Below are 14,928 nucleotides of genomic sequence, written 5' to 3' on the forward strand. Positions count from 1 at the left end.
TTAAAGTGCCAGTGGATGAAGCTGCCTTTAGTTTTATCTTCCAGTTTTGTTCCTAACAGCTGACATTGGGCTAGAATTTTCCGAAACAATATGCTTTTGGAGTGCATTTGGCAATGAAAATGTCTATATTATGGTGTATTTTAATATAAGCCAATAAAGTACTCTAAATCTATTTAATCTGTTTCACAGATAAGGATCATGAGTCACCGATGATTGCAGTTTGATAGGGAAATGATTTTTCTCGTCATCCCATGAGAATCTTGGGGATATAGTTGTGAGTCATCCTTATCCCTGACAGAAAGTCATTATCTTTCAGGTGTTGGAGTAGAAAAATTATTAAAGTCCATGAAAAGTTTTGGGTAATATAGTTGAGTATATCTCTATTATAACTTCTTATTAAAAAGTTTTATTTGTAATAAATACCTATGTTTTTCAGATTATTTGCAATTTTTAGAATATTTTTTATTAGGCAGTAATTTATTTTTCTGCACAATCTTCTTAATGACACTCTAATTTGTTTTATCACTTTCCTTGCAGTGTTTGAACGTCACTCAGTTATTAAAATACTATGGTCATGGTGCCAACTCTCCCATCTCAACTGATTTATTTACATACCTTTGCCCTGCGTTGTTATATCAAATCGACAGCAGACTTTGTATTGAACATTTTGACAAACTTTTAGTTGAAGATATAAATAAGGATAAAAATCTGGTTCCTGAAGATAAGGCAAATATAGGGGCATCAGGTAAGAGAGATTTTTAGTTTTTCTCCTTAAAATAGTACCTGTACTTACTTTTTAAGCTATAGTTGAATTAGAAAATAATCCTAAATTGTTGGCTTTATTTTGGTGTCAGACTTTAAATATATTTTAATCAGGTTTAGATATGCATGTTTAAAAGAAACTGGGGGAAGACAGGAAGCACAGTACTTTTTATTTATCTCTTCTGGCATATTACAAAGGGATATTTTGCTATGGACGGGAAACTAGATTAAAAAGGAAATACAGGTTAGTGATAAGTGGATTATTTTTGATGAGCAAAAATTAATAATGGGACCCCTTTAAATAAAATTATTTGGTCTTCTAATTATTTAATATTTATCAGGGCACCTCTATTGAAAAGCAATGATGATTAAAATTTTAAAGACATAAAACGGGAAGCTACTGCGTTTAAACTCCAGGAATGTCTGAGAAATGCCAAATAAACCTGGCACATGAACTTTATTATGGGTATTTCTAGAGAGCTTCAACTAGGGTAAAACCAAAACTATTTTAAAATTTCTCTTAGGCTCTTTTTTCATCATACCCACTTGGCTCCACCTTGATGTTCACAGGTACCTCCCACGTAATATTTCAAAACTTCTACTCCACACAAATTTATACCCCTTAATGAACCTCAAATACCATTAAATATCATTCTTTTGATAAAATCTGGAACTCTTTGACTTTTTTTTTTCTTTTTTTTCCTTTTCCCTTTTTTCTGATTCTATAATCAGGTATGAAGTCCAATTAAATCTATTTCTTCAACATCTTCTAACTCCATTCACTCTGTCATAACAGTTGCGATTTTCTTGGTGATTGGATTATTGAAATAACTTCATAACCTTCCCTGCCTTTGTACTTGTTCCCTTGCAAGGCATCCTTAGCACTTAAACTAGATTTATCTTTCTAAAATGCAAAGAGATTATCTGACATAGAATTTTTCTTTATAGTGACAGCTAACATTTCATTAATACATGTATTTTTTTATCTTATTAAACACATATTGCAGACACTGTTCTAAACAGAATTCACTTACTCCTCACAACACTCTTATGAGTTACTCCTCCCAGTAACTCTTCTAATATTTCAGAGCTAAAAAGTGGTAGTACTGGGATTCAATCCTGTAACCATTTTGCATGCATGCATGCATGCATTTATTTATTTATTATTTATTAATTTATTTTGAGACGGAGTCTCGCTCTGTCACCAGGCTGGAGTATAGTGGCGTGATCCCGGCTCACTGCAACTTCCATTTTCCGGTTTCAAGCAATTCTGCCTCAGCCTCCCAAGTAGCTGGGACTACAGGCATGCACCACCATACCCGACTAATTTTTTGTATTTTTAGTAGAGACAGGGTTTCACCGTGTTGGCCATGATGGTCTCCATCTCTTGACCTCGTGATCCGCCCGATTCACCCTCCCAAAGTGCTGGGATTACAGGCGTCAGCCACTGTGCCCGGCCCCATTTTGCTGTCTTATGTGCTGTTTTACATGCATTTTTTTTTTCCCCACTAAATTTTAGCAGTAATCCTGTGAGGAAGATATGATGTGATTCTTGTTTCTAAAATCAAGATAAGGAAGCTGACAGAGCCCACAAACCTTAAGGTCTGTCTGATAAAACCTCTGAGTATGTAATCCCTATGACATTGTCTTCCAGGTTTGGTTAGTTCTGGTATCACCTTTGTGATTTTTCTCATCTATCTTTATACTATTAAATACTTTGTATTGTATCACTAATAATTGGTTTTATATCCCTGGAACATGGATTATGATGTGATGTACTAGTTATATTTTTTTCTCATGCATTTTAGGAAACTGCATCATGCTATATTGTTTAGAGTCCTTTACCTGGGCCACAAGACTTTTCTGTAATATGATCCTCCCTACCTACCTTGACATTCTTACCCCTCGTCATTCATTTCTCTCTACTTTTCTCAGTTCTAACCATAATAAACTACTGATAATAGATTGTTCCATTTTTCTCCCATCCCTCTCCCCTTTCACATTCTACACTCCTGTGCCTGACTGATGACTGTGATTCCTCAAAGATTCAGATCAAGTATTGGCCCCTCTGGGTAGACTTAGTGGCCATCCTAGGCTAAATTATGGGCTAAATTATGTTCCCTTCCTTGACACCTTTAGATGTCTCCCTCACAGTGTAAATCTTGGAGGATTTTAACAATAGAATTAATCTGTTTCATTGGACCTTAGTTGCTTAAATATAATGACTAAACCTTTCAAGCACTTATGTTGATTGAATGAATACAGTTGCTTAATATTAGCCTATAAGTGTTCAGTTATAATCCACGAAAGACACTTATTGAAATGCGTCTTTGAAGATCATTATATGAATATATCAGTCAGCCTGGTATACTTTGATAATGAATGTTCTCAAAATTAGTTGAATTTTCATGAACTTTTCTTTTAACCAGAAAGTAATGAAAAACTATGATGGAATTACTGTGAACACCGTTGTGGTTGAAATGCCCAAGATAGAGTGGCTTTAGAGGATAGTAATTAAAATGAGCAAAATGATATGTATGAATATGGACTTGCATGATAAAGGATTGAGGGACTTTTTTTTTTTGAGATGGAGTCTTGCTCTGTCTCTAGGCTGAAGTGCAGTGGCGCAGTCTCAGCTCACTGCAACCTCCATCTCCCAGCTTTAAGCAATTCCCCTGCCTCAGCCTCGCAAGTAGCTGGGACTACAGGTGCGTGCCACCATGCCCAGCTAATTTTCGTATTTTTAGTAGAGATGGGGTTTCACCATGTTGGCCAGGATGGTCTTGATCTCTTGACCTTGTGATCCACCCACTTCAGCTTCCCAAAGTGCTGGGATTATAGGTGTGAGCCACCACACCTAGCCAAGAAAGGACAGAATTTTAAAACATTTCATAGTGTAGGAATAAAGTAGATAAGAATCTTATTTGAGATGGAGATACAAGTAAAAGAAAATATTACATAAAAAACAAAGTCTTCTAGGCACCTATCTTTCTATATCTGGTTAATATCTTTGCAATAGGAAAATAACTTTAGATAAATTAACCATAATAACTTATGTTTATTGGGACCTCACCATGTGCTGCACTAAACATTTATATAAGGATATTTCATTTAATTTATTAAATCCACGATGCAGGCACTTTTGTTTACTTTCATTTGGTGAGGAAAAGGAGGCTTAGAGAATAAGTCGGGTAACTTGCCCAAAGTCACACAACTGCCAGGTAGCAGAGCCATGCTATGAACTATAGTATTCTCCTTCTACAGCATATAATCATAACCACTGTGCTGTAATTCTTATACTTCCTGCTCTACTGTTTCCTCCTGAAAAGGTTTTAGGGAGTGGTTTGCTAGAATATAAGTGGCAGAGAAATGAGGAGAGTTTGATAGAATTAATTTTAGCAGTAATTTAATGGACTTGCAAGTATTCTCAGTATAGATAAGGTGATTTAAAAAAAATTCAAAACTGATCTTCTTGGTAAACAAATGAGGTTGTCTGATAAGATCAGTAAAGGCAGAGAAAGTGGGTCTTTGACCTCGATCTGAATTCTGATCTTTGAATAGATAAATTAGTCCTCTTTCTTGGCTTGATGCTTATTGATCTTGGATGAATGAGCGCCCTGAGTGGCCTAGTCCCTCTGAGGTGCCTGCAGATTCTCACTGTGGCAGGAGAAAGGGGAAGCTAGGTCTGAGATTAAACTTAATGAAAAATAAAATACATTTATTTGTTCCTTACAGAGAAAAATGGAGACTGACAAGATTGTTTGATTTAAAGTTAAAACTAATAGCTTTTTTTCTTATTATGAAGGCTTCTAAAAGATTCTTGTTCTTTGTTGTCATGTTACCTGTGGATTATAACTTTTAATTAGAATTGTCTGTACTGTAATAGTGCCATAATCGATATATTGTAATGAAGCTGTTGACAGATGCTTGACTATAGTAATATTGAAAGCTACAGTTTATTCAATATGAAAAGCCTTAGAGGAAATTGTACTTGCTTTGAAAACAAATATGTTGCTAATAGTGAATATTGATTAGTTGTTTGCAGGTGGTTATTAGCATTGTCAGAAATGCAGCTTGAATTAATTATGTGCTGATAGATGTTAATAATTGTTAGAGATAATGCCCTGCTAGTAATTAGTTTTAATGACTACTGCACCATTAAGAAAGGTTAACTTGTTCTATATAAATCTCCCATAGTGGCACAGCTACTACCTCATTAACTTTGTTCAAAGACTGCTGTAAACCTAATATGCTATATACTGTGTATGGTAGAAATCGTTTGTTTCACAAGATTGGCTCATTTAGTCATAGAGTTGACCCTAGCTTAATTACCAAGGGGGGTTGTGAATAGGCTGCTAAGCATTTTCTGTCAATTAAAATGCTGAAGCAGTGTAGAAAACTGCCATCTTGCACATGCTTTGAACCAAGTTAATTAGCAAGTTTCCACAGATGAGCGCTTCTTTTTAAAAGAATGCATTTTCTCTCTAGATAATGAGAAAGGGAGTTGGTGAATAACTAAGCTTGAAGACTTTTAGTGTTTTAAGCAACCTAATTTGCAGAATAAGTGAAGCTTGTTTCAGACATTTAGTACTTTTTTATTGCATATGGTATCTTGGGTACAAATAAAACATTTACCAGTGGTATTTAATAGTTTGTATATTGTTTTATATAAGATTTTAAAACAGTATCTTTTATTTGTTTTGTTTTTGCTTTATACCAAATAAATTGTGATTAAAAAAGCACAACAATTTGGTTAGAAATCAAAACAAATTTATTTACCATCATTGCTTTTTTTTCTACATGTAGGAAATTAGGATAGAGTTTATATAAGCTTAAATTTAAATGTTATAAATTTTACAAATAAAGTATTTAAATAACATGGAAAAGTAATTTAAGTATAGTAAGTTCAAAACAACTTCACAGTTCTGCTCATAGGTCAAAAGGATTGTTATTCCTTGAAGATTCCAAGTTAGAAGAATGAACTATCATTTGAATTTGTAGTGCTTTTAGAAAGCTGAAGATTTTTTAAAAGTAATAATATAAGAAAACATGTTTATAATGTTGTATACTTAGGAGAATAGTAGGACTGTTTTCCTAAATGAAATAATTGTCCAGGAATAGTTGCAATCTATAGAAAATATCTGGAAAATTTCTGATTTATGTGAAAAGGGAAATCTAGCTCTTTACTCCTTATTTGGGATTGACAGGAGTAAGTGACAATGTATGATACATGCAAAATAAATAACGTTACTGCTTATGTATATTATTATTTGGCATTGAAATAAGTATATTCTGATAATTTTATATAGTTACAAGTTAATTTGGCAAGGTAGAGATACTCATTTGCCTGTTTGCCTCTATCCTAATTAGCACAAATTTAGAATGGTTTTCATTTGGATTAATAAAATTAGTATTCCTTCTACTTTCATGTTTAATTGTACTTTATTTTTTTAAATACATTTTCTTTTCTGTGAAGCCACCTCTTTGAGGTAAACACATGAGTAATAAATCACTTGGCCAAGGAGTCTCTGAAATGACTTTAATTTAGTGGAGAAAACAGTGGATTAAAAATTAGAAGACTGCCTGGGAGCAGTGGCTCACTCCTGTAATCCCAGCACTTTGAGAGTCTGAGGCAAGAGGATCCCTTGGGGCCAGGAGTTTGAGAGTAGCCTGGGCAACATAGGGAGACCCTGTCTCTACAAGTAATTTTAAAATTTTTGAAAAAATTAGCTGGGCATGGTGGTGCATGCCTGTAGTCCCGCCTACTTGGGAGGTGGAGGCAAGAGGATTACCTGAGCCCGGGAGGTTGAGACTAGTGAGCTACGATCTGCACTCCAACCTGGATAATAGAGTGAGATCCTGTCTCCAAAAAAAGAGACTTTGGGTTTATTTTGAATGTTGCCATTTTTAGCTATATAAATGTTTTCAAAATTGTGGTAAAATACACATAACATAAAATTTGCCTTTTTAGCAGTTTTTTTCCAGTTTTTGTTTTTTTTTTATACTATGGTGAAATGTAACAAAATTTGTCATTTTAACCATTTTTAACTATACAATTTGGTGTTATTAAATACATTCATAATCTTACACAATCATCCATACTATCTGCTTCTGTAATTTTTCATCTTGTAAAACCAAAGCTCTACACCCATTAAACAGTATCTCTCTATTTCCCCCTCTCCCCAGACCCTGGGACCTATCAATCTGCTGTCTTTATGATTTTGACTACTCTAAGCACCTCATATAAGTAGATCCATACATTATTTTCCTTTTTGTTACTGGCTTATTTCACTTAGCATAATGTCCTCAAGGTTCATCCATGTTGCAGCATTAGAAATTCCTTCCTGACCGGGCACAGTGGCTCTTGCATATAATCTCAGCACTTAGGGAGGCTGAGGTGGGTGAATCACTTGAGGTCAGGAGTTCGAGACCAGCCTGGCCAACATGGTGAAACCTCATCTCTACTAAAAATACAAAAATTAGCTGGATATGGTGGCGGATGCCTGTGACTCCACCTACTCCAGAAGTTGAGGCTAGAGAATCTCCTGAACCACAAGGCAGAGATTGCAGTGAGCTGAGATTACAGTGAGCCAAGATTGCGCCACTGCACTCCATACTGGGCGACAGAGGAGACTCTCAAAAAATGCCTTCCTTTTTAAGGCTGAATAATATTACATGTACGTACCACATTTTGCTTATGCACTTATCCGTCTGTGGACGGTTGGGTTGCTTCCTTATTTCGCTAATGTGAATAATGTTGCTATGAACATGGGCATATCTCTTTCTCTCTCTGAGACCCTGTTTTAAGTTCTTTTGGTTATATACCCAGAAGTGGAATCGCCCTATCATACCATAATTCTATTTTTAACTTTTCAAGGAACTACCATCCTGTTTTCCATAATGGCTGTACCATTTTATGTTACCACCAAGAGCATACAAGGCTCTCAGTTTCTTCACATCTTTGCCAACACTTGTTTTCTTGATAGTAGCCATCCTAAGGGTGTGAGGTGGTATCTCATTGTAGTTCTGATTGGAATTTTCCTAAAGATCAGGGCTATTGAGCATCTTTTCATGTGCTTAGTGGCAATTTGTATATCTCCTTTCAAAAATTGCCTATTACAGTTCTTTGCCCAATTTTTAATCTGGTGGTTCTTTTTGTTGTTGAATTTTAGGAGTTCTTTATATTCTGAATGTTAATTCCTTATATGATTTGCAAATATTTTCTCCTACTTTATGCATTGCCTTTTTACTCTGTTGATAATTGTCCTTTTGCTTTTAAATTTATTTTTTATTTCAGTAGGTTTTTGGGGAACAGGTGGAGTTTGGTTACATGAATAAGTTCTTTAGTGGTGACTTCTGAGATTTTGGTGCAACCATCACCCCAGCAGTGTATACTATACCCAGTGTGTAGTTTTATCCCTTACCCCCCTCCCAGCCTTTCTGCTGAGTCCCCAAAATTCATTGTATCATTTTTATGCCTTTGTATCCTCAAAGTTTAGCTCCCAATTATGAATGAGAACATATGATGTTTGGTGTTCATTCCTCAGTTACTTCACTTAGAATAATAGTCTCCAATTCCTTCCAGGTTTCTGCGAATGCCATTGTTTTATTCATTTTTATGGCTGCGTAGTATTCCATGGTGTGTGTGTGTGTGTGTGTGTGTGTGTGTGTGTGTGTGTGTATAAACACACATTTTCTCTATCCACTCGTTGGTTAATGGGCATTTGGGCTGGTTCCATGTTTTTGGAACTGCAAATTGTGCAGCTATAAACGTGTGTGCAAGTATTTTTGTCATATAATTACTTTTTATCTTCTGAGTAGATACCTAGTCAGGAGATTGCTGGATCAAATAGTAGATCTACTTTTAGTTCTTTAAGTAATCTCCACACTGTTTTTCCATAGTTGTTGTACTCATTTACATTCCCACCCACAGTGTAAAAGTGTCCCCTTTTCACCACATCCATGCCAACATCTATTATTTTTTGTTTTTTTGATTATGGCCATTCTTGCAGGAGTGAGGTGGTATCATATTATGGTTTTGATTTGCATTTCCCTGGTAATTAGCGTTGTTGTGTATTTTTCCATATGCTTCTTGGCCATTTGTATATCTTTTGAGAATGGTCTATTCATGTCCTGAGCCACTTTTAGGTGGAATTATTTTTTTCTTGCTGATTTGTTTGAGTTCTTTGTAGATTCTGGATATTAGTCCTTTGTTGGATGTATAGATTGTGAAGATTTTCTCCCACTCTGTGGGTTGTCTGTTAACTCTGCTGATTATTTCTTTTGCTGTGAAGCTTTTTAGTTTAATTAAGTCCCATCTGTTTTCTTTGTTTTTGTTGCGTTTGCTTTTAGGTTCTTGGCATGAAGTCTTTGTGTAAGCCAATGTCTAGAAGGGTGTTTCCAGTGTTCCAGTGTTATGGTTTGAAGTCTTAGATTTAAGCCTTTGCTCCATCTTGAGTTGATTTTTGTGTAAGGTGAGAGCAGAAGATCCAGTTTTATTCTTCTACATGTGGCTTACCAATTATCCCAGCACCATTTGTTGAATAGGCTGTCCTTTCCCCACTTTATGTTTTTGTTGGCTTTGTTGAAGATCAGTTGGCTGTAAGTATCTGGCCTTATTTCTGGGTTCTAATTTTGTTCCCTTGGTCTATGTGACTCTTTTTATACCAGTACCATGCTGTTTTGGTGACAGTGGCCTTCTAGGATAGTTTGAAGTCAGGTAATGTGATGCCTCCAGATTTGTTGCTTAGTCTTGCATTTGCTATGCAGGCTCTTTTTTGGTTCCATATGAATTTAAGATTTTTTTTTCTAGTTCTGTGAAGAATGATGATGCTGTTTTGATGGGAATTGCATTGAATCTGTAGATGGCTTTTGGCAGTATGGTCAGTTTCACAATTGATTCTACCCATCCATGAGCATGGGATGTGTTTCCATTTGTTTATGTCATCTGTGACTTCTTTCAGCAGTGTTTTATAGTTTTCCTTACAGAGATTTTTAACCTACTTGGATAGGTATATTCATAAGTTTTTTATTTTATTTTATTTTATTTGTAGCTATTATAAAAGGGGTTGCGTTCTTGATTTGATTCTCAGCTTGGTTGCTATTGGTAGCAAACCTACTGATTTATGCATATAAATTTTGTATCCTCAAACTTTGCTGAATTCATTTACTAGTTCTGGGAGCTTTTTGGATGAGTCTTTAGGGTTTTCTAGGTATACGATCATATCAACAGTGACAGTTTGACTTCCTCTTTACTAATTTGGGTGCCCTTGATTCCCTTCTCTTCTGTGATTGCTCTGGCTGGGACTTCCTGTACTGTGTTGAATAGAAGTGGTGAAAGTGGCATTCTTGTCTTGTTTCACTTTTTGAGAATGCTTTCAGCTTTTCCCCATTTAGTCTAATGTTAGCTGTGGGTTTGTCATAGATGGCTTTTATTACCTTAAGTTATGTCCCTTCTCAGCAAAATCGCTGAGGGTTTTAATCATAAAAGTATGGTGGATTTTGTGAAATGCTTTTTCTGCATCTCTTGTGAGATGATAATGTGATTTTGTTTTTCATTCTATTTATGTGCTGTATCACATTTATTGACTTGCAGATGTTAAACCATTCCTGCATCCCTGATATGAAACCTACTCGATCATGGTGAATTACCTTTTTGATAAGCTATTGGATTTGGTTCACTAGTATTTTGTTGAGGATTTTTGCATCTATGGTCATCAAGGATATTGGTGTGTAGATTTCTTTTCTTGTTATGTCCTGACCTGGTTTTGGTATTAGGGTGATACTTGCTTCATAGAATGATTTAGGGAGGATTCCCTCCTTCTGTGTCCTGAGGAATAGTGTCTGTAGGATTGGTACCAATTCTTTGAATGTCTAATAGAATTCAGCTGTGAATCCATCTAGTCCTGGACTTTTTTGTTGGCCGTTTCAATCTCGCTGCTTGTTATTAGTGTATTTCTATATTTTTCTGATTTAATATAGGGGAGTTGTATATTTCCAGGAATTTATCCGTCTGCTCTAGGTTTTCTGCTTTATGTGCATAAAGGTGTTCATAGTAGCCTTGAATAATCTTTTGTATTTCTGTGGCATCAGCAGTAATATCTTCTGCTTCATGTCTAAGTGAGCTTATTTGATCTTCTCTCTTTTCTTGGTTAATCTCACTAATGGTCTATCAGTTTTATGTGTTCAAAAAACCAGCCTTTGTTTCATTTATGTTTGGTATTGGTGTGTGTTTGTTTGTTTCAATTTCATTTATTTCTACTCTCATCTTTGTTATTTCTTTTCTTCTGCTGGGTTTGGGTTTGGATTGTTCTTGCCTCTCCAGTTCTGTGAGGTGTGACCTTAGATTTTGTATTTGCGCTCTCAGACTTTTTGATGTAATAGGCATTTAATGCTATGATTTTTTCTCTTAGCACTGCTTTTGCTGTATCGTAGAAGTTTTGATAGGTTGCATCACTGTTATCATTCAGTTCAAATAATTTTTAAAATTTTATCTTGATTTCATGGTTGACACAGTGATCATTCAGGAGCAGGATATTTAATTTCCTTTTGTTTTGATGGCCTTAAGGGTTCTTTTTGCTGTTGATTTCCAATTTTATTCCATTGTGGTCTGAGACAGTACTTGATACAATTTCTGTTTCCTTAAATTTACTGAGACTTGTTTTGTGCCCTGTCATCTATCTTGGAGGTTGTTTGATGTGCTGATGAATAGAATGTACATTCTGCAGTTGTTGGGTAAAATGTAAATATCTCTTACATCCATTTGTTTTAGGGTATAGTTTAAGTTCATTGTTTCTTTGTTGACTTTCTGTCTTGATGACTTGTCTAGTGCTGTCAGTGGAGTATTAAAGTCAAAACTCAAGGTCTGCTATTCAGATTATTTTGTCCCACTGGGTGCTCCCTTGGTGTGTTCTCCCCCTTTCCCTAGGGGAGACCTGAACTCTACAGGATTGTTTTTGCTCTTCTGGGTCCAGCCATCCAGCGGAGCTACTGGGCTCCAGGCTGGTACTGGGAGTGTCTGCAAAGAGACCTGTGGTGTGATCCGTCTTCAGGTCTGTCAGCTGTGGATACCAGCACCTGTTCTTTTGGAGGTAGCAGGGGAATGAAGTGGACTCTGAAGGTCCTTGGTTGTATTTTTGTTTAGTGCTCTGGTTTTGTGTTGGTTGGTCTCCAGCCGGGATGTGGCGCTTTCAAGAGTGCATCCTCCCTGGTTGTATAGGGAGGATCAGGCGGTGGGTGGGGCTATAGAGCTCCCAAGAGATTGTGTTCTTTTGTTGCAAGACTTTTCTTTAATTCAGCTAAAAACAAGATTCTTGTTTTTCCTCTGCCATGAAAATTTAGGCTCACAGATGGGGTTTGAATGGTGAGTAAAGCAGGGTTTTATTGAGTGAAAGAAAGAAATGGGGTAATTTATGTCAACAGATTATCTATTATATACTGTATATTCTTAGAACAAAGTAAGCTAGAGAAAATAACATATTAAGAAAATACATAAGAAATTTATGTAGGATTTATTATTAGTTATAATGTAAGGATACACAGCACAGAATTTATTTTAAGCAAAATGACAGTTTATTGGAGAAAGTAGAGCACACTTGGAAGAGGGCCAAGCAGGTGACTTGAAACATCAAGTGCCTGTGTGGAATCTTTAGGATTTTTTATGCATTACTTATATTAACTGTTCATTAAATGAAAGTGAATCATGATAAAGGTCTTCATTCTCATCATCTTCATGTTGAGTAGACTGAGGAAGAGGAGGAAGAGGGAGGGATCCATTGGTCTTAACTGTCTCAGGAGTGGCTGAAGCAGAAAAAAATCTGTGCATTAAGTGGAACCACGCAGTTCAAACCCATGTTGGTCAATGGTCAACTATAATTTAGTAATGATTTAAAATATAAGAGAGGATGTGCTAGATTAAATGCAATTATTATGCTGTATTACATAAGGCATTTGAGCATCCACAGTTTTGGTATCTGCCGGGGGTTAGGGGTGGGTGGTACTGGAACTAATTTCTGCAGAGACCAAATGATGACTGTATTAAGGCTTCCAATCCGTGAACATGGGGTATGTTTTCATTTATTTGCCTTCTTTAATTTCTTTCAGCAATGTTTTGTAGTTTTCTTTTTCACTCTTTTTTAAAATTTAACTTTTAAGTTCAGGGTTACATGTGCAGGTTTGTTATATAGGTAAACTTGTGTCATAGGATTTTGTTGTACAGATTTGTCACCCAGGTATTCCTAGTGCCCATTAATTATTTTTCGTGATGCTGTCCCTCCCCACCTCTACCATGGAATAGGCCCCAGTGTTTGTTGTTCGCCTCTATATGTCCATGAGTAAACAAACAACCTACAGAATGGGAGAAAATTTTTGCAAATTTATGCAACTGACGAAGGTCTAATATCCAGCATCTACAAGGAATTTAAACAAATTTACAAGAAAAAACAACCCTATTAAAAAGTGGGCAAAGGACATGAATAAACACTTTAAAAAAAAAAGGCATATGTGCAGCCAACAACCCTATGAAAAAAAGCTCAGCATTACTGATTATTAGAGAAATGCAAATCAAAACCACAATGAGATGCCATCTCACACCATTCAGAATGTTTTATAGTTTTCATTGTACAAGTCTTGTATCTCCTTAGTTAATTATTTTGTTCTTTTTGATGCTATTGTAAGTGGCACTGTTTTCATAATTTCCTTTTCAGATTGTTCATTGATAGTATATATAAAAATGCAACTGATTTGTGTGTGTTAACTTTGTATCCCACTATTTTGCTGAATTCATTCTAATACTTTTTGGTGTGAAAAAAATTGTTTTTAAACACAGTGGAGAATTTATTTTAAGCAAAGTGAGAGTTTATTAGAGAAACTAGAGTACAATTGGAAGAGGGCCAAGCAGGTTACCTGAAAAATCAAGTACTTGTGTGGAATTTTTAGAATTTTCTACATGTAAGATCAAATCAGCTGCAAACAGATGTAATTTTACTTATTCCGTTCCAAATTGGATGTTTTTAATTTTTTTCTTGCCTAATTGTTTGGCTAGAACTTCCAATACTGTGTTGAATAGAAGTGATGAAAGCAGGCATCCTTGCTTTGTTCCTGTCTTAGATGAAAGGCTTTGTCTTTCGCCATTGAATATGATGTTTGCTGTGAGTTTTTCATATATGGCTTTTATTATGTGGGGTTGTTTCTTTCTATTCCTAGTTTGTTGAGTCTTTTGATCATGAAAGTATATTGAATTTTGTCATGTGCTTTTTCTGCTCATTTATGATTATGTGGGTTTTTTCTTTATTCTGTTAATATGGTATATATCAATTTCTGTATGTTGAACTTTTCTTGCATTCCAGGAATAAACCCCACTTAGTATGTTGTATAATCCTTTTAATATGCTGCTGGATTTTGTTTGCGAGTTTTTTTCCTTTGAGAATTTTTACATCTGTGCTCATAAGGGATATTGGTCTGTAGTTTTCATTTCTTGTAGAGTCTTTTTCTGATACCTTTAGTATCAGGGTAATATTGGCCTCATAGAATGAGTTAGAAAGCGTTACCTCCTCTTTGTTTTTTTTTTTTTTTTTTTTTTTTTTGAGAAGGATTGGTATTAGTTTTCCTTTAAATGTTAGGTAGAAGTTATCAGGTCCAGGACTTTCCTTTGTTGGGAGATTTTTGATTTCTCATTCAATCTTACTAGTTATAGTCTATTCACATTTTCTGTTTTTTTCATTATTTAGTCTTGGTAGGTTTTGTGTTGCAAGACATTTGTTCATTCATATAGGTTATCCAGTTTGTCGGTTTACAGCTATTCATCGTATTCTATTATAATCCTTTTTATTTCTTTGTAATCGGTGGTAACATCCCCACTTTTATTTCTGAATTTAGTGATTTGTATCTTCTCTTTTTCTTAGGCAATCTAGTTTAAGGTTTGTCAATTTTATTATCTTTTCCAAGAATCAACTATAGGCTTCATTGATTTTCTTTGTGTTTCTCCTATTTCATTTACCTCTGCTCCACTCTTTATTATATTCTTTCTTCTGCTGGTCTTGGCTTACTTTGTTTTTGTTCTTTTTTTTTTTTTTTCTAGTCCCTTAAGTATAATGTTAAGTTTTTGGTTTGAGATCATATTTTTCCATGTGAATGTTAATAAGTATCTTTTTTTTCCCCTTAGCACTG

At 35.3% G+C, this 14,928-nt stretch overlaps 1 protein-coding gene across 3 annotated transcripts in view; it reads left to right on the forward strand.

Annotated features, from left to right (window-relative positions):
• The window catches only part of SLC39A10 (solute carrier family 39 member 10), a 171,505-nt gene that overhangs the window by 113,403 nt on the left and 43,174 nt on the right, over nt 1-14,928 (forward strand). For all 3 annotated transcript variants that reach the window (XM_037742088.1, XM_037742089.1, XM_017538747.2), the window contains one exon: nt 538-745. In XM_037742088.1, coding sequence (XP_037598016.1) covers nt 538-745 — 208 coding nt within the window. The remainder of the gene's footprint in view (nt 1-537; nt 746-14,928) is intronic.

The sequence above is a fragment of the Cebus imitator genome, unplaced genomic scaffold (assembly GCF_001604975.1).
Source record: "Cebus imitator isolate Cc_AM_T3 unplaced genomic scaffold, Cebus_imitator-1.0 Scaffold113, whole genome shotgun sequence".
NCBI lineage: Eukaryota > Metazoa > Chordata > Mammalia > Primates > Cebidae > Cebus > Cebus imitator.